Source organism: Aquila chrysaetos, chromosome 3, assembly GCF_900496995.4.
Source record: "Aquila chrysaetos chrysaetos chromosome 3, bAquChr1.4, whole genome shotgun sequence".
In the NCBI taxonomy this organism is placed as follows: domain Eukaryota; kingdom Metazoa; phylum Chordata; class Aves; order Accipitriformes; family Accipitridae; genus Aquila; species Aquila chrysaetos.
Genome location: NC_044006.1, coordinates 36778384 through 36804141, shown reverse-complemented (window position 1 = coordinate 36804141; position 25758 = coordinate 36778384). Strand labels below are relative to the sequence as shown.

The window sequence follows — 25758 nt, the reverse complement described above, 5'->3', positions numbered from 1 at the left end:
AAACCTCAGGTCTTACATACATGAAGTTTTATTCCTCTACGATAGAGTTGTTGGTTACGACTTACAGATTAGAATGCTGGTTCTCCCTTATTAATTAGAAATGTTGATTCTTCATTAGACAAGGCATCATTTCTAGAGTGAATCATGTGTGAGGCCTACAGCAGTGAAAGTGTCACTTGAAACTTTGAGAGGGATTTTACAGACCTCTGAGTTCCCCAACTCCAGCTCTAAGGTGAAGGCTGTTTTCACAAGCAGGTACCTGCACACCGGTTGTTTGCCTTCCCATCCTGAGAACACAGGCTGAGGACTTCTCTTTCCAGCCATATGCGTTCATTACGGCTTTCAAAGGACAAGCAAGCATCCTTCTTTTCTTGAACCAATTTTGCCATCATCCTTCCCAGGACCACTTTACATCTTTCCATCCTAATGCTTTTGAATAAAGCAAGGGATGAAACTAAGCCATTTTATAGGGAAGGGGTTTCTAATCAGAAGACTTGATCCTGGGAACACAGTGGAGGTCTGTGTACTGAGAAGAATGTAGCCTCGGTTGTCGCAGATAAGCTCACCTTTACTGAAAAACACATTGGAATGACCCCGTTCTTATAGTGAAGCCTGTGGCATAACCAGTTTCTGGGACTGTTTTAGCAAGTTCGCTTGGTAACTCCAGGTCTGACTTTGAGAGGATTTCCAGCAACCTCAGTACAGAAAGCTCGGTCCTACATAAGACCCTTCCTAACCTCAGCCCCAAAGACTCTCCCAAAAGATCCTAGGAGAAAATTACCCTGATAGAAAAATGAGAGATTTCTGTATATTTTATTTTCTGTTCACCCTGTCATGGATCCAGATAAGTCCCCCACCTGAGGGAAGGAGTACATTAAAAAGTCTTAATGATATTCTAATGAAGTAGAAGAAGCCACATTACCGGGTCCCAGTCTCACATAAACGCTCCCCAAGAATCTGCCAGATCCCTGTTTATTTCAACTAGTCAGTCAAGTGGTGTAAATTGCTCAGTCCTCACAGACACTGCAAAGAAAATTGTCTATAAATAGTGTTTTCCTCTGGTAAGTCAGAATGTGAGCTGCAGTGGGGGCAATCAGTCTCAATCAAAAGTTGAGGCATTTTAAGGTTTATTTCACCTTGGACCTATGGCTGGTCTCCATATTTGAAGAGAATAATTTCAAATTAAGAACAAATGTTGTGAAAACATGTCCGTTTGCCAGTAATTTCCAAGTGTGTTTTCTTCTGTTTACCAGAGATCTGGAGAAATAAGACAGCCTCTTAACTAAATTGACTAAATAAAAGGAATCTGCTTTTGAAGTATATGGATTTCAGAATCAAATTTCCTTTTTCTGTGCCTGTTGGCTTTATAGGCTTGTTTACTCAGGAGGAAATGACTTGTTTTATAATGTGTTTAACATCATGTTAGTTAATCTGTACCATAATACAGAGTTGTTTCCTTGTGTAAGCAAGCATTTCACGTGTAAGCATGTGTGAATCTCTCACTGAAACGAGGGGAGTCTGTATTCAAGCCTGTTCCTCTGTTTACAGGATGGACAGAAGAGCAGACTTGTTGGTTACACAGCTGTAATGTATGTTTGAGATATGTCTCTTTGTAAATACTAATTCTTTAACTTTTCTTCTCATTGCTTTCCCTCATAAATATTTTGGGACAGTTTTACAGGCAGCTTATGTGTAGAAACGAAAGTCTCTAAAATGTCACAAAAGGAAATCTCAGAATCGGGCCCCTTCAGAAAAAAAGCTACAAAATTATTCTTGTTGCATAAGGTTTCAAAATTTCCAGGCTCCTATTTAGACAACTGCCTGTAGACAGGATTATTAAAGATGACAGTCTTGAGCAAATCAAACCTCTTTATAGGCAGTTGGATAAATCATTTCCAAGTAGGGGAAAGATACAATGACTAGTGGTTATACAGAAAACCAGCTTTGTGAGGAACAGAAAATATGCAGTCATTGAAAAATATTACTGCCTTGCTTATAGTATTCATAATAATCAGAAAGTGTGTGTGTACATATATTAGAAATAATCCTGTATAAATCATTCTCAATTACTGAAATGGCTGACTACTGCAGAATTATCTTTACACTAATATTTCTTAAAGTAAGATACTGTAGAGATCTTTTTTGGGTGAGACTTCTAAAAATTTCTTACATGAAATCATCAGTCCTTCATCAGAAAGTGAGAGAGATGTTAGCTGAAGTTCAGCTGATCCATTCATCGCTAATACGTTGTGCATGTTTTGTTTTGGGTTGGGTTTTTTTCCATTTTTCATCATTTGTGATAAAGAGCAGGAGTTTGGAATCATTTTTTTATAAGTGATCAAATCAACATATCAAATGGTTTTCAAATCCAAAGCTTTCAAGTATATTGCACCCATTCGTGACAAGTCTTTCTAGTCTGTTTGAGCTCGTCTGCTTTAGCCTTGTCTACCTCTCTCTCCTGCGTTGCCTCTAAGGTTTCCACAGAAACTAAAAAGTCAATGCTGTTTTAAAGCGTGCTTTCTTCCCTACTACACCTCTTAAATCTTCCAGCTGCTATGGGGTTTCTGTGCTATCTGTCCACACTCAGTCACCTCATCCTTTTAAATTAGATTTAGAATTTAAAAATATAGTGCCTGATGGTGCCACCCCACTGTTGCGTGTCATGTTTTCTGTTTAACTTAGAAAAGATAGAATGGTAAATTACAGCTGTTGTGGGTAAAGGGGAATGTTGTGAAATTAAAAAGTAGTTACGTTTTGAAAAATAAATGGCAATCCTGGGAAAGAAAAAAAAAATTCAAGGAAAAGCAAATTAGGAGTAACATGGAAATAATATTACTTGGCAAGTTGCAAGGTTGGAGGTCATATTACAAGGTCCTGGGACAATCTATTCATTTTTTTTTGTAGTGTTTTTCATTCCTAGTTACTTGTGTTTTCCTCTTTTGCTAAAATATGGCTACAAATCATGCTTGACATAATTTGCCATCGAGGCAAATCAGGCTGATAAATATTTTATCTTATTTAAACTATACGGTCCATTTCTGGTGGTATAAAAGAGCTGGAACTACAGTTAGTGGTATTACTTTAAAAGAAAGAAAAAGATGTGGCAAAAGGGAATCGAACCCATAGATGTGTAATAGGAGGCAAATGATTGTTTCCGGCGCTGAACAAGGAAAGCCTTCTGTGAAGGGTTTTATGTAATTTTGTTCAGCTGAACAAAGTGGAGAATACTTAACAAAATTGCCATTTTTAAAATCTCATTGTGAATACTCAGCATGCTGTGATCATACACTGTGTAATGGTGTTTGCAATGAATAAATTGCTGTAGATACTATAATATAAATAACTGTTTTGTGCATTAAGAAGCAGTTCTCTTCATGATGGTTTCTATCTCAGGAACGCTCTGAAGACAGGACTTCAGAGAACAAAAGCATCAAAGTACTTTTTGAATAATACCAGTCTGCTAAAGTGCTAGGATACTTTTAATAATTTTTAGTGGTATTATTTAGAAGTGAATAATAAAATCAACTAAGAAGTAATATTCGCTTTGGTCTTAATCTTTTTGTTATTTTTACTGTGGCCAAAACTTACTAATTTTAAACACAACACAGCTTCAGCAGCTTCAGCCGATAATTTTTAATGGCTCCAGTGACAGGAGGGCAGAGAAAGTTAATCACAAGAAAAAAAGCATTTGACTCATACAGAATTTCAGCACACTGACCTGGTGTGCTGCAGGTTTGCTGCAAGGAAGCGGCAGGAAATCCCAGAGTTAAACTGCATATCGCTTTGGGTGATAAATGGACCTCTAGAAACACCATGCTAAAACTAGAGAAGATTCACAGTGAAAAAATACCGTACTGTACTGAATTCAGTCACTCTCAATAAGCATAAAAAGCAATATCTTGTGATTGGGATCGGTTTTCCTAGATATTTTTACAATCGCATTTACCGCAAACATATTGGTTCCAAAGAGTAGATGAAAATGGTAGCTGGCTTCAGTAAAAAGTACTTGATAAAAGCAGGATTTAACCACTTTGAAAGAATTGTAGCATGAGTTAGAAAAATGTCTTAATATCCTCCTTCCCTTACCGCTTGCCTAAAAGTACTTTTTTTAAAAAAGTTTCTTATGGAAAGATGGTCTCAATCAGAAAACTGGAAGAACTGGAAGAAAGTCTGATCCAAATTTTTCAGCTGAATTCTCTCACTGTAATGGAAACTAAGTGGTGTAAGGGATTTGTCTGAAGTTTCTCTTTCTGCCAAAACGTTTCTGGGTTACAAGTGGCCCAGTCGCTTCACCCTCGGTTTCCATTATGAATAATTAAGTCTAATGAAAGATACCTACCCCAAAATCATGCTTATTTCATCTAATTATGCTGATACTCCAACACACGTAAGACATAAATTCCCAGTAATATTGCAGGGTGACCAAAAATGCTGGATCTAGCATAGATGCAAATTTCCATGTTAGATCATGGAAAGCCAAGCTTTTTCACTACATATAGTGTCTAGTTAAAGTAAAATGAACAACTCTTGAAAAATGTATATATATTGTTAATTTTCTTAGAGTAATTCAGATTTCTTGGGCCTCAAATTTAATGCTGAAGAATTTCTAACTTTGGTCTAGATAATAACGAGTAAGAACCATGAGCATCTTCCAGTATTTTGATAATGGCACTTTTTGCACCATCTAGATGAAGGAATTGAGATGAGGATAAATGTAAAAAAAAGGAAAGACGATTTTAGGAGTTTTCAGCAGATCTTCAGGAAAAAAAGGAAGTGAAGAAAAGGTTATGCATTCCAAAGGTACAAATTTGGGGAGGGTTTATTTCTTGATCAGAGTTGCAGTCATCGATATTATAGCCGAACTAAGCACTTATCTCTAATTCTGAAGGGGTTTATTTCTTTAATTGTTCTTTGATTTTACTTCTTGGAGGCTAGCCTGCTAATTTTATTCATAGCAGAGGTGTTATTAACCATACAACTGTGCCCATTGCCACAGGCAGTCTCAATGCTAGCTACTATCTCTTTGGTTTTGTTTTGTAGAAATGTATTCCTTTGGCTGCAGTGGCAACTGTTTATTACATACATTTATAAAAGTACCTACTGATATCACTGTAGCATCTGGGTAGGCAGCTGTGACTCCCTTTCCCTTCCCTACGCCGCTGTTGCTGCAGCACCCGCTCTGCTTGCTTGCTCTTCATTTTCTACGTCTCAGAAGAAGGGCAACAGGGAAGGAAAGAAGCAAAATGAGTAACTGCTGTACTGCAATAAAATCCCCCTGCACTATTTTCCACCCCCTCCTCCTTTCTGGAGAAAGGTGAAAAATAGCAGGATGTGTTGATGGCTGTTGAGAGAAAAAGAAAGGGTATGTTGAGGGGAGGGGGTTCTGCATGTACCTGAAGGGAGGAAGGATCCTCCATGGACCGTGAAGAAGGAGCAATGAATTATCACCATACAGAGAGGGGGTGGGAGGGAAACCACCCTCAAGCAGAAGATACAAAATACAGGTTCTACGAGAAAAACTGTCAGTAACAAGGGAAGAGAAAGGGTGAAGGCTGAAGAGGTGGTGGATCAGGTGGGCTTCCAGAATGGAGAGGGGAGAGAACTGGGAGAAGAGCAGAAGAAATTCAGCAGATGACCGGTGCTGCTGGCACTGTCTGTATCTGTTCCAAAGCCACTGGCACACAACAGTGGGAAAGGCGGGTTGAGAACTGTGGTTGCTCACGGAGCTGTGATGCCAATGCTCCTCAATGGCTCTGTTTTTGCATTTTGTTGGACGGGGCTGGGCTGGGTGCGCAGGTGGGTCTGAGTCACAGGGTGATGTTAGCGTCAGCATAGCTCCTGCTGACTGACTTCTTCCAGTCTGAGATTACCCAGCAACCGCTTTGCCAGCACAGCCCCACTGCTGGTCTCGCGGCTGTCCCCAAGCACAGGGACAGCCCCCATCTGTGGTACAGACCAAAGCAATGCTTTTGCTTAGGACCAGTTTCGGTACCGGCACCATGTTCAAAACAGAGAGCAGAGGTATGTACTGGGTTTATTTTAATGAGATTTGTATGAGCTTCTCCAGAGACGTATCTCACTGAAAACTGAATCTGCAGTCTTCTGTTTTGTCACATCCATCCTCTTCCCTCACCAGCTGTGCTCTTAAATTATTTTGCCAATCTTCCAATACTTTCGTATCCACTTTGCTGGCTGGGCAACTGGCTTCCCAGAAGCATTCACAGAGGGCAGCTAGAGGCAGGATCTTCTCCAGCATAACTGTTAGATGTGCAAGAAACAGGATTGTAAGAAAAACTGTTGTATGTCTTATAAATGGAGATAATTCTGTGGTGAGCTTCTCTCCTCAGAGGGTAATCTCTTAAAGTCAAGGCTCTCTGTAATAAAAGGAAAGGAAGAGACTTGGGTGTACCCCTCTGCTTTCTGCTGTCATATGTTACTGAAGTTAGTTGAGAGGGTCTACATCCTCCATGGACTGCACCTAGTGCAGGAGTACCCCAGTTCTGATGTGTTTTTCTGTGTGCTAAGGCAATTTAGATTAGGTAATGCAGTAATAAGAATTAATTGCCATAGACAATGCCATGGAAAGTAACTTCGTGGACAAAGTTTGTATAATATCCTGGTCCTGCTTTATTCTGACCTGCAACAAAGGATGAGGATAAAAATTAATTTAAACTCACCCAGTCCAGAAGAAACTTTCCATTTCTTTCTGAGTCCTGAGGAATGGGAAGGCCTCCCAGCCGTCTCGCTTTCCTGTTTTATTTGGCCTGATCGCTTCCCCACACACACCATTAGCATGTCGGAACTAGAAGGCAATTTAAGTTACAATTCCTTTTCTTACTTCCTTGGTTTGTGCTATAGACTTGCCTTTCCCTTGTGTTAAAGAGTACAGTTACACTTTAAATGTGGATACCAGCAAGATTCAGAGACCAAGAATGGGAGGGAAGACATTGAACTAGCCCTCATTTTCTACAGTATAAGGTTATGCTATCTCCAGTTACAGGCTCTGGGGAAGTAGGGGATCCCTCATCAAGAAACATAAGTTAGATTAGAAAATAATAATATTATTTTGACTAATTTATTCCATATGACTCCTTGATAAACATGGGATACTGTTGTTTCTTTGAATTTCTGCATTTTTATTTTTTGGGTTATTCTCTGGAAGTTGAATAAATTTTTATACAAATTGCAGCTCTGATAAAACTAAAAATCAACTGTACCTTCATAACTTCTCCAGATAGGTTTTCATCTCGTATGTCTCATAGATGCTGTTGTTCTCACACAACTCTCCTAATACATCATTTTAAATTTTAATATTTCAGGATATTCTAAATGCAGGGAAGGCTTGGTGTTTATAATGGATTGTACTGGCCAAGCAGTTTTTAGCAGCACTACTTTCAAGTGACTGCCTGCCTAAAACATGTTGAGGGAATAGAAAGTACTCAGCACGTTAAGCATATTTAAAGCAAAATGAATTCAGTTATAGTAGCATTTAAAGTATTTTGCTACTAACTGTAACTGATGTGCATACATTTCACCTGCAAGCATGTATGTGGGAAGCAGTGGCAGAACTAAAGTATGTAAGGAGAGGCAAAGGAGAGTGAAATGCAAAGGAGACCGTTTTACATGTCTTGACTCCTTTGTCCTGAATTTCATACACCCATACTGATGTCACATTCTGGAAGAGGAAGAAGGCTGGCTCCATGTCCATCCACCCCAGCTCTTCCAGTGAGCAAGGCCTCCACAGCAGGTAAACCAGGCAATATTCTGTGCAGCGTCTCATCAGCTATAGGGGCATAGTGACAGCAGAGAGCTAGCTCTTGACAAGCCATTGGTAACTTAAAGTCTCCAGGGCCTTTATGCTCAGCTGCACCTCCTCGGTCCCATGCTACAAATTCCACTTGGGCGATCACGCTGGAAGCGTGGGGAGTGCCAGCTCCAGAGTCGCACCGCGTGCTTCTCGCTGGGCTCCGTCATCGCCTCATCCTGCAGGTTCACTTGGGTTTCAGCACCAGGGCTCAAACCGGGAGGCTGTGCTGCTGGTCTGACAGCAGACCTGTCCTTCTCCTGACCGCCTTATCCTTACTGTTCAGCCACTTCCACACGGAGCTGCCACCGCCACCGTTATTTCTGCCCTGAAGCCGACTGATTTAGCAGCGGGTTAGTAGCAGACAACACGCCTCTGCTCCGGCCCTCGGTCAGTTGAGTTCAAGACGGATTTAGCCTGCCCTTTGCCGAGCGGGTGCACATCTGAATCCGTCCTTCCAAAGATAACAGAACTTCAGGCACTGAGATGTTTGGTTTGCTTTCTTTGAGATCTGTGGTTTGATTGCCAGTAACATTAATAGAGCTGGAATATAAATCATACTGAATGTAAAACATTTGGGCTTCAATGTGCCGGGCAGATATCCATGTAGAGAGAAGGGCAATTAAATCCTCTTGCATTATAAACCTTATAGAATAAGGCTCTGGCTGAGGTCTTGCACATATGGGAGTTTTCTCTGGTGAAGCCTGATGAGTTGTCGTTCTTGTTGCCAATAATGTGGATAAATAAAAGGCTTAACAATTAGGAAAGAAGGAAAACAAAGATAATACACCTGTCAAACTTTCTGTATTATTAATGTGCAAGTGAAAAAACGTTATGCTTGTGCATGCTGTTGCCCTTAATACCAGCTGTTGCCTGTGCACATGGATCGGTATTTTACATCGGCTGAACAACCTCGCTGCCAGCAAGCACTCTAACAGGCAGCATCGATAACAGCAGTCTTCCCACACTCCATACAATCCAAGCTATTCTTCAAATTAATAATAATACTTAATAAAGCTTCATCTCTCATTTGCAAAGAAAACCTTCAATTAATGTTAATCAGCATCCTTAGAATGTGATCAGGCTGGGCTTATAGCTGGACGTGCCGAAACAGTTCAACTGGCAGATGGAGCATTTTCCAACTATTCTAATTAATGACTGCTCATTTCAAATGTTAATGCAATTAAATAAATAGGCAAAACAAATAAAAATAATATATGTTATGAAAATGCCACTATCAGAGAGAGTTCTGATCAAAAAAGTGAGCCTCGCTCAAACCCAGAAAGGGCCCAACCATCCCCTCCTGGCTAAATAAGGTCTAAAAAAGACAGGGCTTGCTTTTGTTACTTGCTTTTTCCAACCATTTCTCTGGGATCGACGTTTATATCACTTCCATTTTAACCTGCTGGCATCACCTGAGTCATTGCTTCTCCAAGCATTAGAACATTTCTCTACAGAAAATGGGAAAGGATTTCCTTCACATATTATGGGCTTTTTTTCATGTACATTTTAGACTGCCCCTTTTCCATTTGAACTAATTGTCTGATTATTTTTTTTAAGGGTTTTACTTTCTATGAACTTTGTATACCATAGCACTGATGTAGGACCACATTCATTTGGGCTTATAAAGAGTTCAATTAGCCCCTTAATGCCTAGTTCAGTCACAATTAAACCTTCCCTGTTGACTCAGGATTGGTCTTTCTAAAGGCAGTGGAGATGTTTTTAATTATTCATTCCCTGGTTTGTTTCTTACAGCAGTCTCAGCTGTGCTTTATTATTCAAAGGTTAATGCAAACTGAGAACTGGGTAAATTAAATTTGTTTGGCAGCTAGCAACCTGATGTATTATAGACACTGTGAAATATGGATGGCAACACTTCTGCTATTGTGACACTTAAAAAGCCAGATTTTATCTTTAAAACAATTGCTAGTTTTGTTACTATGGCCGATAGAAAATGAATGTTCCATAATGTTATAGTCTCTGTAACCCATTTTTGTTAAGAAAGCATGTAGTTTGGAAAGCCAAGAAGCATTAACAGCTATTACAGAAAATTGATGTAGGTACCATGACTAATGAAGTACACTGTGCAGTACTAAGTCACGCAGTTATATGCCGGGAATCATGCAGTCAGAAGTTTTAATGAAGGGAGCCCAAGGAATTTCAGGTGAAAGAGGGTTTTATTAACTTTCAGTGAACAAAATGAATAGTTGAGCAGTGAACATGACATGATGTCGTATAATAATTGTATGCCTTGGGTACATTGTGAGGCATGGAGCATAGCCAAGAGCTTTCATCTGTTCTACACACAGGGTTATTTCACAAACCCCTGCATGCTGTGGAAATCTTTATTGCAAACGTAACAAGAATTGTTTCACAAGAAATGCCTTAAGACAATACCACGTCACTTATTTGAAATATCTACCAGCACTGCCTTCCTCTGAAAAATATTAATCAGGTATCTAGAAGTCACCATCCCAATTGATCCTAATTAAAATTCAGGTCCTGTATCAGTGACTGGTATCAGCAGGCTGTGAACCAAAAAAGAAATCTTCATATTCCTTAAGAGGCCACCCTGAGTAAAATATGTATTTCTATGGACAAGCATTATGTTGTATGAAAGGAGGCTGTGTTGGCTTTTGGAAGAGTCATGTCCAAGAACTTTTATTAGTTTTTAATTTGATTTTGTCAGGAATTGACTGTGTGGGTGAGAGATTTTTCTTGTTTCACATACAGGATTATGTTTTGTACATTTTAAATATTGTTTCAGTACTGTGTTTTTAAACGAGGACTTTGAATTAACATAATCCAACAGTTTAACCCACTTCCTGTTTCTAATATTTTTAAGGTAGGGTAACAATTGCAGAGTAAAGCAGCCTTCTGTACTAGTGACTGGAGACCTTAGGTTAGTAACTTAGAAAGTGCAGCTGCAAGGTCGTTTGTACCCTGCTCAGTCTTTAGTACAGTCTGTGCTGTATAATAATGTGTGTAATTATACTGCTACTGACTGATGAGGTAGGTGGATGAGGAGATAAGTGAAAATAGGATGGCTTGTGAGGCAAGACAGTGACAAGACATCTCAGCAAAGTCTCTGTATCCTTGCACTGTAAATACTTCACATCTGCCCACTAAAATATTTGACATAAGACAGTCGGGAATTTTTCTGTGCTTATTTGAATAATTTATAATGTGATTTTAATACTTCATCCTGGCTGAATATATCACTTCGCTGACAGAGCTTAGGACACCAGTTACATGTTTTATCCAGGACTAACTTAATGAATGTGATACACAATTTTAACCTGTAGTGTTACTGCAAAACCAGTGATACTACTAGTAGAGTGTAACTGATGCAGTATATTCTTGATTATATGTTGTTATTATGTTATATTTTTGTTTTCTATTGTAGTGCTGGACCCAAAGGAGACAACATTTATGAATGGAGGTCAACTATACTGGGGCCTCCAGGGTCTGTATATGAAGGTGGAGTTTTCTTCCTTGACATTACCTTTTCACCGGATTATCCTTTTAAACCACCTAAGGTTAGTAGGAGGATATTGAAAGTCTGATAGGAGTCCTCGTGATATTTTTTAATGTGTATGTTGGTATATCATTGTAGGATGAACTATAAAACTTTCAAGGCAATAATGAATATTTAAACTGAGTATTTGGATGTGAAGAATTTAAATAACTGCCTAAAATTTGCCTGCATGTTACTGGTATAGCTGGATGGATATGGATTTATTTAGCAAATGGTTGCATAATTTCCAGCAGTTATTTGTTTGATTTGGATTTGTTTCTAATATGAAAGCATTTATATTGGAGTTGTACCCCTTTATAAGCAGGTGGAGATATTTAATCTTTCCTATCATTCATCAGGGGTCTGTGGCAGTCTGACAAAAATACGCACCTTTTGCAGTACCCTGTATAAATTACTTCTGCAGGTGCAAGATACACTATTGTTCATGAAGTTATAAGTAATTGCTTTACATCTGTTTTCTGGAAGAATGTGGAAATACAGCAGCAAAGGCAAGAAACTGGAGTGAAAGACAGAGATTTACGGAATTCCTTACAGATTCATTTTCTAATGCTGTCAATAATGACACTAACCACAGATGTAGAACTGTACTAACAACACGAAGGTGGCCAGTCATTACCATGGTCGAATAGGCGCGGAATGTCAAACAGGAAAAATCTAGTGATTATGAAGACTGGAAAAACAGAAATGGGATGAATTGCGGTAGTGCAGAGTGGCATCGACAACCAGTAGCAATAATTGAGGGAGGGTGTCAAAATGAGGCTTTATTGGGTGATCACAGGATTATTACAAACCATCCATCTAATGCATCTATAAAAAAGGCAAATACACTCCTAAGATGCATCCTCTGGCATCACCTGTAGAGATAAGGAATTACCAATGTCATATAAAGACACTTGCAAGACCTTATCTGGAAGACTGAATGCAATTCTTAACTACATGTTTGCTAACAGGAACAGAAACTGGGAAAATTTACCCCACAGGGCTGTTAATAGAATCAAGTAAATTGATGGGCCTGTCTTTTATGAAACAAAGTGAAAAGAGGTGAATTGTGCACCTTGCCAGTGTGGAGAGTGAGGGTCTAGAACATCTTCCTGGGAGGAGCTATGGGAGCAAAAATATTTACCTTCTTTTTGACACATTTGTGAAAGGGTTGGTATGCCACACTGGTCTATAATAGAAAGGTATTGCATTAAAAGAGAGAGTAGCTGATTCCTATTTGATTGCCATGAGTACGCTATTGAAAGAGAAGTCTTTATAAACAGAATTTTAATGCCACAGTAGTAATGTTTATAGCAGTTAACATTGATATTATCAGGAAAAGTTTTAATAAAAGAATGAGAGATGTGAATTCAAAGTACTTGTCATTCTGTAAATTGGACTTTCCCAGCCAGTCACCTAAAGATGGGTCAGTATAGCAGTATTAGAGGTAGTCTAACTTTGTTTCCCGCTTTTAGTGTTCCAGTTTAGGGAAGCTTTGAGGTCAATGACAAGTCTTGCAGGGGTTGTACACCTTGCTGACTGCACATTTTCTGATTAGGTAACTGTGATTACACAGTGAAGAAAGAATTTGAAACTTTATAACTTCTCCTTCAGTTGGCTAAAGCTTTGGGCACGCTGAGCTGGGGTGATGCCCTAGTCTTCCTGCCTCCCGCCCAGCCCAGGCCACTCCAGACTTCTTACTTGCTATACAAGGTCCATCTTAACAGGACCCTTTTGTTTGCTTCTTTGCTGGGCTTAGTCTGTTTGTAGTAGCTGTAATGCAATGGTTACATTCAGTCCACCAGCAAATTAAAGTTATATTATTTAGGGGATATTGGCATATCCACTAAATGGATTTATTGAGTATAAAATGGAACTTGAAGTTCTCTAAGAGATCCAAACCTAATATGTGAAGAACTAGATGTGAAATACAAGTTGGAGGGATATCTTTTGTCATTCTCTCTGTTGAATCTGTTGAGTCTTGAGGCAATATATGCAATAGGCATCCTTTTAAAAGAGAAGGTGAAGGTCCAGTTTGCTGTTTCACCACAAGGTAAAGATTTTTTCAATCCACACTCAGTTATGTTTGGTAACTGTATTATTTTGAGATATGAGTAATGCAGCTGTGCATTGCTTATTAATGAAATATCAAGCAAAGAGGTGGTTCTTGTCCTGCTTTATAACAGATCTTTTTGTCTGCCTTTATCTTGATGCCAATTGTCATTGTAAGAAATGTGTGCATATAAATCACATGAAGATGTACTGCTTGATAAAGGATGAGAGAGTTGATGATGCCATATTTTATTACTAAAAGGCCAGTATTTATGATGAGGGAAATTGTTATCTGAAAGAAAGTAATGAGTACATGTGCAGAGGTGACTATGTCAGATATGACCGACTATGTTGCTAGCGTATTTTGTACACATGGATTCTTATTCTATTTACTTTGTCCACTGTTGTAAATGACCCCTATTTTCAGTCGTGCTGTAGGATCTCTCAAACGGTTGCTATTTCATTACACCTACTTTCCAGACCCTATGAAACTGATTCAGAGGTAAAATAGTTTGGGAAATCCCTTGAATAAAGCAGCGTGGGAGGATGACGGCTTGTCATAAGGAAGCTGCTGCCAGTCGGTAGTGTTGGAAAATGGTGGTTAAATATGTTCTCCACACGCTTATTTCTAGCAAAAGAAAGGTAGTGAGTATGTGGAACGTAACATATGGCCTCACAATACGGTGCTATCTGTGTCACTGCGTGTTGACATCTCTTCTACTTCACCACAAGATTTGTGATACTTGGTGCTGTTCTCAAAATCATGGGTCCTAGGGTTATGGGAATAGATCATCCTAGATTTTTTTCTGAGTATAGTCCCACTCCTTATCATCTTAAAAAATCTAAAGATAAAGTACAAGACTGTGGAATGTACTGAGAAAGACATAAAATGTATTCCTGAGTGTTGGCAAGATTACCTCCCTGTAAGTACATAGCAGAAAGGGTCTAATTCACATTTCTCGCTATGATTGAATTCATACATTACTCCTGAGATTTCTGTGGGCCATTTTCATCCCTTTTTTACTATGAAGTAAGGAAACATTTACATGAGTACTGTCAAAATTGATCTTCCAAAAATGTGACCACAAAAGACCTGGGAAGAAACAGAAACTGTATTTCCCAGATGCAATTACTTGACCCAGCCTGAGGTTCCAAAGGCAAATGCCCATATCAGTTAACATAGTTACTGTTAAAGGGCCTAATCCAAAGTGTATTAAAATCTGCAGAAAGATTTCCACAATCCCTTTTCCTTATCTATGCTCAGATGTTATGGACTCTGTTATCGTGCATGTGTATGTTGCACATGGATGTTGGGAAGGGTAAAATAATTTTTAAAATAAGAAAAATATATTGAAAGTGGATTCTGGATAAATATATTTTATTTTTATTATTATAATTAAAATACATTCATGGTGTAACCATTGTTTGGTTTGTATTATACAAAGTTCTCTGTGTTTTCTAAAGGATCCAGATTCCTTCTATAAACAATGTACCTTGCTGCATATTGGAAAACATTAACTAAAATAAAATTAAAACATCTGAGAGCACATTCGCACGTGAAGAAAAGATGTTTGGCCTATATTGGGGGGATTTTTAACAAACATATAAAGTAATTTTCATTTCTTCTAGATAGTTAACCTGCTTTCCCACCTTATCACATAGAAGAAATTGAATCACTCATTCATTCAGGTTTTGTTTAAACAAAGAAAAAGTATCTATCCAAACTTTCATTTTTATGTATTTCTTCAGTTTTTACACCTTTGTAGCCTTCAACATCACATCCCCTTAAGATTTTAAAGTTTTATCTCTATTCTGTATATCCTCTAATTATACTGTGTGGTCCAGTTCACATTCCTCATTTTGTATAGCCAAGCATCACTGCCATCAGGTTTCCCCTCCAGTCTGCACCAGCCAGTCTTTCCCCTACAGGTCTGTCTGTCTGGTTCTTTTTGTCTGTCCTTACCTGTCAGTGTCTCTCTAAAGTTAAGCCATAAGTGTGATATCAAACTAAGTTATTCTTCACCAAAACAGAATATACCATGTGGTAAGTCGGAGTATAATTTGCTGTCGTGATATTCATTTTTTCCCCCCTTTGAAGTCAGTCTATTTCAGTCTTTCAAACTTTGTCTTATGCCTTGAAACCGGACTCCAGATTTTCCGAGCCAGAGGTTACTGACCCTTTCAGCTCTGCTTTCCTTTTAAATCAATGGCATTTGGCTTCACTCACAACTGCAGCACGCTCATGCAGAGGAGGGAGTTGTTCTTCCCCAAAAAAGTTTATCTACGTGTGACTGATGAAGCCTGAATAGGAGTGATGGAGGGCCATCCCTGCCTAACTCCAGTTTATCTCTACAACCAGAGAACATGATTTTTAGAACAGCTCATCTGAGAACTGACAAATTAGCTTTGGCTTTCTGGGAGGCTCTAATCAATTAAAAATACTTCCTCGCCTCCACTGTGAGGAAGCTTCTGTAGCACTGCGGAAATTAGCTGAGCACCCAGTTGGCTGAGTCAGCAAGAAAGCAGGCAGCCTGCAGAATCGCCGTTCTCTTTTCAGCTGCATCCTAAGTATCACGTTGGTTTTATGAGATGCCAGACAGGAGGAAGGTATGGAACAGACAAAGTGAGGCGTAGATGTGGATGTGATCTCAGCTTCTGCTGAAGGCCAGATGCTGCTGAGGCTTCAGTCTTGGTCACAAGGTGAGGTTTCACTTCAGCCCCAAAATACAGCATCTCCCTTGTGGTGCAGTGGGCTGAAGAACAGAGAAAGCCGTGCCCTGTTCAGAGCAGCCACTTAAAGAAATGAATAAAAATACTTAGACGGCCTGCCAAGGAAATAACCTTACATTTCTCCAGTGCCTCAGTGACCCCTCAACCATTTTTAGAAATACCTTTGAGATTTCTTTTTCCTGCTAACTATCTTCCTTTCATCCTTAATGGATTCAGACACTTTGCCCCTTGGCTTTAACAAAGGAAAGCTCTCTCTCTTGCTCTGTCTCTTTCGTTGGGGTATTGAATGGGATATATAGCTACACATAGATAGATGTCTCTTAGCTGGGGGGGGGTAATCTGTGGGTGCATATGTGTATACATACTTATATACACACACACACACACGTGTATATGACTAGGAGGTATCACATCTTTTAGTCAGCCTGATCTGACAGAAAGAATTTCAGCTCAATTTCTGTCCTCAGTCCACAGAAGAAATTGGTGAGTTACCCAAGTATGCAAACTTTTGATCTGAGATCCTTTAAAGTTTAGCAGTAACAACAAATTAACACTGCATCATTATGTTCACTATCATTACTGAAGGAAGGGGAGTAATTTCATTATCCTGCATACTGTCCCTCTGGGGCAGGAAGCCTTGACAAATCAGGAAGCCATACCAGGGTCTTTCATACAGGTGTTTGTAGAAAAATGAATGCTCTCCAGGAGAACTTTCCCCTCAGGAATTGTCACTGCGGAGGTGTCTGCATTTTCATAAAGAATAATCTTTATTAATAACTTCTACTCTCATATTTGACTGCATTCAGTCTATTAGAGTGTCAATTCAATTCAGCTGTAGCTGATACAATATGGATATATCTATCATTATCCTAGTACTCTGCTAGCTTTATTTTTGAATTTGAGTGATTTATAAAATCTCTTAATCCCAACTCTACAATTAATCTTGCTAGGGACTTTAATCTCAGATGACTGAAAAATGGTTCGCAGGACTTGAAAGCTGCAACATGCTAAATCAGCCCTAAATCAAAATTAAAATAACAGAAAACTCCATTTCCTCCTTGTAAATCTGCTATGTCTATCGACTGACTGAAAAATTGTTCTCAGCATTTGAAAGCTTAGCTGTTTTAAATCAGCTGTTGGACTGCAAGGAGGGTCTTTTTCCTTTGTAAATATAATGCAGTGTCTATAGAATCTGGTCTTAATGGCAATATTAAGCATCTCTTCAATTTTTTATAGGTAATTGTCATATAGCACTAATCTCTATGCACTAAATATCATTATGTGGAATCCTTCTCTTGTGGTAGAAACTTTCTACCTGTTTCATAAGTTCTGCCTCATGTACGAGGGCAGTTCTTTTTGTTCCCAGCTTCTACTCTACTTTTTCATGCTTATTTTATATGTGATTGGCCGTTAAGGACACTGTTATCTGCAGTGTAATAGAAAAACAGTACTTACAAGAGCAGATGAGAAGAAATAAGCATTCCTTGGTATTTCTAACCTAAATTGTTAAAATGAACCTTACAAGGCAGACCCACACTTTAACTTGCATATCTCACTATTAACACAATTTACATTTGAAGCTCTCAAACTCGGAATAACCTGAAGTACAGCCTATGTGATCATTGCTATTTACCACCTCTGCAACCCTGGTGCAGGTAGGGCTTCAATCTGCCTTCTCTTGTCCCCCCCCCCAGATATTGCCATCGTATGACCAGCCTTCAAATGCGATGGTCTCCTGTCATCCCTTATGTTCATTTGCCTCGTCATGCTTCTCTCGTAGCCTCTGTCACATCACATGAGCTCTCAGTGCTGTGCTGCTCACAGCTTTTCTCAGCTGCCTCCTGCCCTCCCCATCCTCCTCCTCCTGACGGTCCGTCTGGTGGTCCCTCACCTGGGGCGCTCCCACACCGCTGCCTTCCCCGGACCCTTCGCTGTGCCTCCGCACTCCCTTGTTCTTCACCCGGCCTTGCTATTTATGTCTTCTCGCTGAGAGCAGCCCGTGGATCCTTCTATCCATGACAATAAATGGAGCCAGCAGGCCTTCCCAGCGAGCGAAGACTTTGGGTGGCCGCAGGCAGAAATCAGATGCACGGGAGTCTTTGAGAGGGAGAAATGGACAACCCCCCACCAGCGGACCGGTGTCAGAGCTAGCAGTATCAGCCCGAGTCCCGCTCTCCTCAGAGCGACTCTTCCCAGGCACACGAACCGCAGCGTGTGGTTCCCACCTGCAGTGAAACTCTGTTCATTCCATAGGTCCCGTATCTTCAAGTAACACTGAATCTACAGGGCAGCATGCAGCGGTGCAGGGCTCGGGACAGGTCAAACCCAGGCGGCTCCTTTAGAAACTTTACCGTCTCTCAAAATGACAGAATCACAGAGACGTAAAGTGGAGGACAGAGGTGCAAGCAGGTACATGTCAGGCTGAGGAAAGGATCAATAACTACCTTTTATTGTGAATAAATGCAAAAGTCACTTCTGATGGGAACAATACCATGTAAATCTCTGAGGTTTCCTTTGGATTCAGTTATCTGATAATTCTTCTAGTAATTGCCAAATTGAATTGCCATTTCTTCTAATGAATAGCCTTCTTTTTCACTCTGTTTTTAATATACTAATTTATATCAGTAGTTTGTATTGATTTATTTAGTCTTGATGAAAATGTCCCTATCCAACTAAAATCCTCCTGTTTTCCCTCTCCAAACTTAGGTGGTTCGTAATTTCTTTCTATTTCCTATAAATACCCAGTACACGAAGCTCCTCAAAAGGGCCTGTAGAGGCATCTTGTGGGGAGTATGTCTGCCTCACAGCAGTGGTTTGCATACTGCCTGTCAAATACATTTTCAAAAGAGGGCTTCTGGTGTCTATTGGATGTTTCAGAAACTACGTAATTATGCCATATCACGTACATTTTATTACTGCATAAAATCCACACGTTATCTAAAAAGACATCATGTATCGATGTTCTTTCTTGTCCTCTTTCACACCCACAGATATATATACAGATGTGAGAGAAAGAATTTTACGTACATCGTTACTATAGAATAAGAGCAGATGAAGTGATTAGGACAGAAAACTACGATTTCGAGGTCAACCTGCCTAGAATTTCTCATGTAGGGAGCACCTAAATACCCAAAGGCATATTAAAATTGGGCAAGGAAAAAAAAAAAAAGCCCAGGTTTCTTAGAAGAAAATTTAGGATGTGGAAGTGCTTGCCTCTGCCTCAATTCCCTCAGCAGAGCCCAGAGCTCCCTTCTTACAGAAGCATAGCAGAGTTAGGAAGAACAGTAAAATGCCGGGTACTGTCTGTCACATGGTGATATACGATTGTTTTCATGTAGAATAAAAACGTTGCTATGTGCTAGGCTTACTCACACTTAGGTGAGAAGAGTTGGATTGCATTAAAGCAAACATGAAGGAGTGCTTTGGCAAGCTCAGAGAGGCATGTGTGTAGGACAGTACAGCCTGCATGCTTTCAACTACGAAAGGGAGGATTTATTTTATAAAAATTAAATGGACAGTAAATCTTAAAAAATTTCCTCTCTATAAAAGGACTTTATTGCTGACTTTCCATACGGAATTACTAATTGTAAGAAAGATTATGCTGATTAAATGAAAATCATTTTATAAAAACTCATATTGACTTTGTCAGAGAAAGCTTTTGATGCCTTGCATCTTGCAATATTGTTTCTATTCTGAGCGTCCCTAACCTGAACAGTAATCCATTTCCCTTGTTCTCTCCTGCTCTTCCTTTATTTTCAGAAAACTTTGTACAGTTTAGGATAAGTTTTTATTTGCCCTCTCAGGTATATCAAAGATTATCAAGGTCCCTTTTTACTTTTTCTGCTATTAAATCTGTGTGCAAAATGAGTTCATTTATATAATGTAGCTGTTTAGTATTGCTGTGCTTATTCAGTATTTTTTTCCCTGCAACAGTCTGTTCAATGACACAGTGTTAGTAGTTACTCAGCTTCATAATTACCATGAATATAATTAATAATTACTCATATGGCATACTGTTTCATTTTCAGTAATATTAAAGGTTAACTCACGTGGATGCTATTATATCCCTTTTAAATTATTAGCACTTTTGGCTAGCTATGTCTCACATGGTGCATTTTACCACAGAAACCCAGAGTAGTCTGCATATCAGACTTCTCTGTAAGTCAAGCAGGTGACATATATTTTCCTTCAGTAAAATAAACTATAGCTGTTCTTTACCAACTAAAATTAGGTGTGAGCAAGTTTTTTTAAGAACTGGCTGAAGTTCATTTCTTGGCATACATTTAAATCATGCTCTTTAACAATGAGCATCATGTGGTTGGTCATTTATTATGCACTTTATGTGATAATCCACTAAGTATCTCAGCAGTTGTTCATGTGCATGCTGCAAATCTATAGTTACAAACCAGAGATGGACCACCCTGCCTTAGAAAGGCAGCCTCAGTGCTGGATATAGATAAAATGAAGTGCACTCTGTAACAGATTTAAGGATGCTAATTAGTGTAAAAGTTGTTGCATGAACATCGTGTCACTCAGAGCTATAGATATTTTTCATTTAGGTTGTTTGGGAGTATTTTTCTAATATGACTAGAAGAGTGTAGGCCTGATCTTGGTTTTATTATTCTCTCTATTCAAGCAGACAAATCTATTGCTCATAAAGTCTGACAAACTGAGATGGGAACTACTTACTCCCTCCTGAGCAACATGAACATCATCATAAAGGGCATCATATTTTTTAATATATATATAACCTTTTCTGTATGCAGTACAACTTCTTCCACTTCAGGTAGTGCCACCGCAGTTTTATTAAAACAGAACTCCTGGGGAATATTTGAGGAAGACAGAAGTTTCATCTCAGGTAGGCATGCAGGATTGCACCCTTGTAAGAAATGAAAGAGCTTGAAAGGAACTTCCCAAAACTGCGGGAATGAGAGCCCTGGGATCTCAGCCCTGCTTCCAGTCTTGGCCGAGCAAAAGGGGGTTGGTTTTGTTTATTCTCCTGTTGACTCTGGGAATCTTTCATCTCTCCCTGCACAGTCACCAGGCTTCAGTGGGGGGAATGAGGAACGGGAGGTGAGGGTTTGAACCCAAACAAGCTGAAGAAAGCAATTCCTGAGTGCACGCTGTAACCCCTTGCATGCTAATATGCAAAACTGGAGAATCATTTCTTCCTCCTGATAATGTTTTTGGAGAGAATTACGACTGAATTCAGTGGAGTCTGAAAGTGCATGAGATGTGTTTGTGGGACCAGCCCTTTCAGAGCTGTGGTGCCTTTACGTGCCTGTCTCTGAATCTCACAGCAAAGGTTAAGCAAGTCACACACGTGGATGCCAGCGCTGCAGTGGCTGCTTGGGTTTAGACCTAACAGAGGAACATTCAGTGCAAAAGAGAGATAGTGAGTGATTTTAGGACTACATCGTGCTGGAAAACTGGTCTTCAAAATCACTCTGAGGTCCAGGAGTGATTTATCTTGCCTATAACCAGTTGCCTCCAATCAGTCAACTGAAATACATCTTAATTCACTCTTCCCAGGTTTTATAAACAGTCTTTTTTCAGTCCTAAAGCTTATTCAGTAACAGCCAGCCATAGCTTTACGTGTACTTCTTTTCCTTCTAATCATTTTTTCTCCCGCTTTTGAATAGATAACCTCATTTTCTTCTTAGAGACCGTATAAAGGGGTTTTTTATTTGTTTAATTCTGTTTTACAGTATTCAGAACGGTTTGGCATTCAGCAGTCAATAAACAGATGAGTTTGTTATTGTTTACTTCCAAAACTGATTGAATATAAATTCCTTATCATTACCTTTCAAAAGCTTGTTTATAGTACTCCTACAGTTTTCAGAAGATAGTCCCATTTTTCCCTGTTTCCTGTAATTTGCATTTTTCTGACCTGCACTTTTATTCAACAAAAATGAGATACCCTCTTAAAACTGCAGAATCAAAGAGAGTAAATCCATGGAGGACACTTATCGTTCAAAAAAAAGATAAATTACTCCTCTACCATTCAATTGTCTGAGGATAACTTCTCCTATACACCCACACACTCCCTTGAGCCCCTGCATGGGATTGTTCAGGTATTTTCATTAGGGGATAAACAGAATTAGAGTGCACCATTTATAGGAACGATTTAAGTGGCATCAGAGGTAAAAATATGACCATAATAAAGAAAATGTAGTTCCCCTGGAATGGTATTATCACTTAGTTTCTCTCTACACATATAATAGGAACGACCCTGCATAACTTTAAAATGTGGGTATGGTAAACACAACATCCAGAAAGTTACATGTCAGCATTTCCAGCACTAGCTGCAATTTGAGGCAATACCTGGATGAGGAAAGCAGTATGTCATCCCAGTTGTACTCTGTGCTGCTTTGGGGTGAGAACGCTGTTACCTGCCAATGTCAGTCCGCAGTTCCAAGCGTATTAAGGCTGTCATTAATACAGCTTCTTTTGAAATTCTGAAAACTTTGATTTTTTTTGTCATTAAAATGTGTCAGTGTACTTAGGCAGGCATTTTAAAGTGCACTGGCATGTTTGGCGATAAGTGACATACTTATCAGTGATAAGCAGCAAGCCTTTATCTTGTGAGTGGGCGCCTTCTTCGGTGTCAGGGGTTTAAGATGTGCTCATAGTGAAAAAATGCTATATTTCAGGTCTAAGTATTTGCTAAAAATAGCCTTCCAACTACAAAGGGGTATAGTCCCACCTACATTTATCCACCATATAGCCTAAGGTGGCAATGGAGCGTTGAACAGTTTAGGAAACACATGAACTACCTCCATTCATCCCAGTGGCTCTCTGAATCCTGCCAAATTCCCAGTGTCCTTGCTTCAATGCTTCAAAAGCAACTGAGGCAGGGGAACATGTGGCAAAGTGTCTGTCCTCTCAGCTGACAGCAAAACAGTTACATGTTAAAATACAGACTCAAATTGATGGCCTTCTCTTAAGTAGGTTACAAGCTCAGACTGACCTGTCTATAAATAATTTAGAGGGTATAATTTAATCTGTGCGATGGATTCCATGTGTTTCCCCTGCATTCAGTGAGACCACATGTATCTTATTACTCGATGTATTCAGATACCACTGAATAAAGTCCTCAAATTTTTCATCATGGAAGCATAGGAAAGCAGCACCTTTGTTCAGGAAAAAGAATTAAGCAAAAACTTTATTCCACCAATGTACTGAGAAGTGAGCATACAGTACTTAAAATTAAGTAGGTGCTAAATTGTTTGCCTGAGTCATGGGACATCCTGCTAGGAAGCATTCCCTGATTTGCTTATATCTCAAGGGTAAGAGTGCCTGGAGTTAATCTAGCTGGGGACTTAATGAGCACTGACCTACAATTCTCAAGATGCTCCTCCACACCACCTCCCTTTGTGGACACTTCTGACACTTAGAGTTTGTGTAAGGTAGTTTACAACTTTTGTGGATTTGTAACCTTCCTTGTTCAAAATAGCTTCCCTTTGTAGACAAACATTTAATTTTATCACTAAATACTATTTTCTTGATCTTGCAGAACACTTCCTTCACTACAAATGCTGAATGTGCGTGGACTCCTAATGAGAGGAAAAAAATAGATCATCTGGCTATAGTGTTTGGATGAATTGAGCTCATTGTGCCAGAAATATTTTAAATTCTCATAAAAGTTCCGGAAGTGAAGCACTTAGGCTGGAAAACAATAGGCGAAACCACAACTGTAGTGGGGGGGGAGAAGGAAAGAACCTACAAATATGTAGGGTATGGAGTGGCAAACAATTAAATTACCCTATTAATTGGCAATACCTTTAGACATAGATGTGCTTAAAAACTGATGAACTTGCTTTGTTGGGATCTTGATTACAAAACTCACTGGGGCATGACAGTGGGCTCTGAAAGTTCTTTCCCAGATTTATGTGGAAAAGTACTTATGAGAATAAGTATTTCTTGTTGAATGTAGTGTTTTAATACCAGAAATCTACTACCTTTTCTTTCCATTGTTTTGTTAAAACTGCTTGATTTAATCCAAAGGGGCAGAATTTTTCAGTGTGTTAGAGTATGGGGGTTTTTTTTAATAGAAGTAAACTAGGTACTGTGTTATTTCACTTGTATCCTCTCTTCTGCTTCTGATAAGTGGCCTGATCTCAATCCCACTGAAATCACAGAGATTTCTGATATTGAATAAAATCAGACCAGGAGCATGCCCGTCATCAGTTTCCATTACACTCCAGAAGCAGGTTTATCTGTGTGGTAGAGCAGGGATAGGTGCATAAGCACTCCCAGTTATCAGCACTGTCCAACTCTAGTGAAGAGCACAGCTTTCCTAAATTGGGGGGTGCTTTGCCTGCTGTTGTCTCCTGCCTACTCAGCCCCTCTGTTGACAGGGTTATTGCTGGTGTAGACCACTGAAATCATGCATCTTAATTTTAGAAGTTATGAACAGGTGATTAAAAACATCTGGTTTGACTTGTCATTTGGGTAGAACTGATGGAGAAATTAGTCCTTGATGACCCCCAAGAGATGTTTTTTTATACTGTCCCTTCCTATCCAGTAGCCCCAGTATTCATTTTGAACTATGATGTGGACTTTCATAGCTGACCGTCTTTTAAAATAAAAGGCCTGTATCTTCAACATGAAGCAGAAGCATGTCATTCTGGGCTAAAAGAAGTGATCTTCTTGGTTTGTTACATATGGGATCACCTATGAGACAATATAAAATAGATACAGAAATCCTCAAAATCAACTACAAAACCCCAAAAAGTATTTGTAAGCAATTCTACTGATTCAGCTGTGACTTACTTAAATTGTGAAAATAAAAACATCTTATTTGAGCGCCCTTTCTCAAAGATATTTCACTCTACTTTTTCCAGGAGTCACTGATGTGATGCCTCCACATTTTTTTTCCAGCCTAATCTATTGGGTCAAATGATGAACTGATGAAGACAGCAGAAGAATCTGTCCTCTGCCTCCCTTCAAAGCGTGAAGTAGCTGTGGGCCTGAGTTATGAATGTTGTCCACATCAGGGGCTGGAATAGGTTTTTTTTGGCCCCATACAAAAATAATGAGATTGATGAGACCAAGGCAAGAGGAAGCTTGGGAAATATGTCCCATTCTCACCTTGCACAAACCAGTTCCACTGCTAGCCACAAGTGGAAGAGACAGACTTTATTTTCTTTATTTTCTTTTGAATGTCCCTATCTTGCCCAGTCTTTAACTGACAGTAGCAGAGTACTGTCATTTCAACCACTAAAGCAGAATGTTAGTTTGTATAATTTTTTAATTGCTTAATAATCATGTAATTATTGGCTTGAACACCATTGTACTTACACACGCTGTCTTTTCTAGGTAACATTTCGGACAAGAATCTACCACTGTAATATTAACAGCCAAGGCGTCATCTGCCTGGACATTTTAAAAGACAACTGGAGTCCAGCGTTAACCATTTCGAAAGTTCTCCTCTCCATCTGCTCCCTCCTCACAGACTGCAATCCGGGTAAGACGAATTAAATTTCACGTTTGCGTTCATTCGCAGTTCATATTTGGTCTGCTACTAGGATGTGGTCAGTGCACTGTTTTACTGCTACCTACCAAAAAAAGACAAAAATGTAAATTTGAAATGCCATTCATTTAAATTAAGACATAGTATAGAAAGAAAGCACAATTTCAGGAGCTCAAGTGC

At 39.3% G+C, this 25758-nt stretch overlaps 1 protein-coding gene across 6 annotated transcripts in view; it reads left to right on the top strand.

Annotated features, from left to right (window-relative positions):
• LOC115339732 (ubiquitin-conjugating enzyme E2 E2) overlaps positions 1-25758 on the top strand; it is a 221254-nt gene that overhangs the window by 171048 nt on the left and 24448 nt on the right. For all 6 annotated transcript variants that reach the window (XM_030010122.2, XM_030010121.2, XM_030010120.2 and 3 more), the window contains exons 4-5: positions 11211-11343; positions 25425-25572. In XM_030010122.2, coding sequence (XP_029865982.1) covers positions 11211-11343; positions 25425-25572 — 281 coding nt within the window. The remainder of the gene's footprint in view (positions 1-11210; positions 11344-25424; positions 25573-25758) is intronic.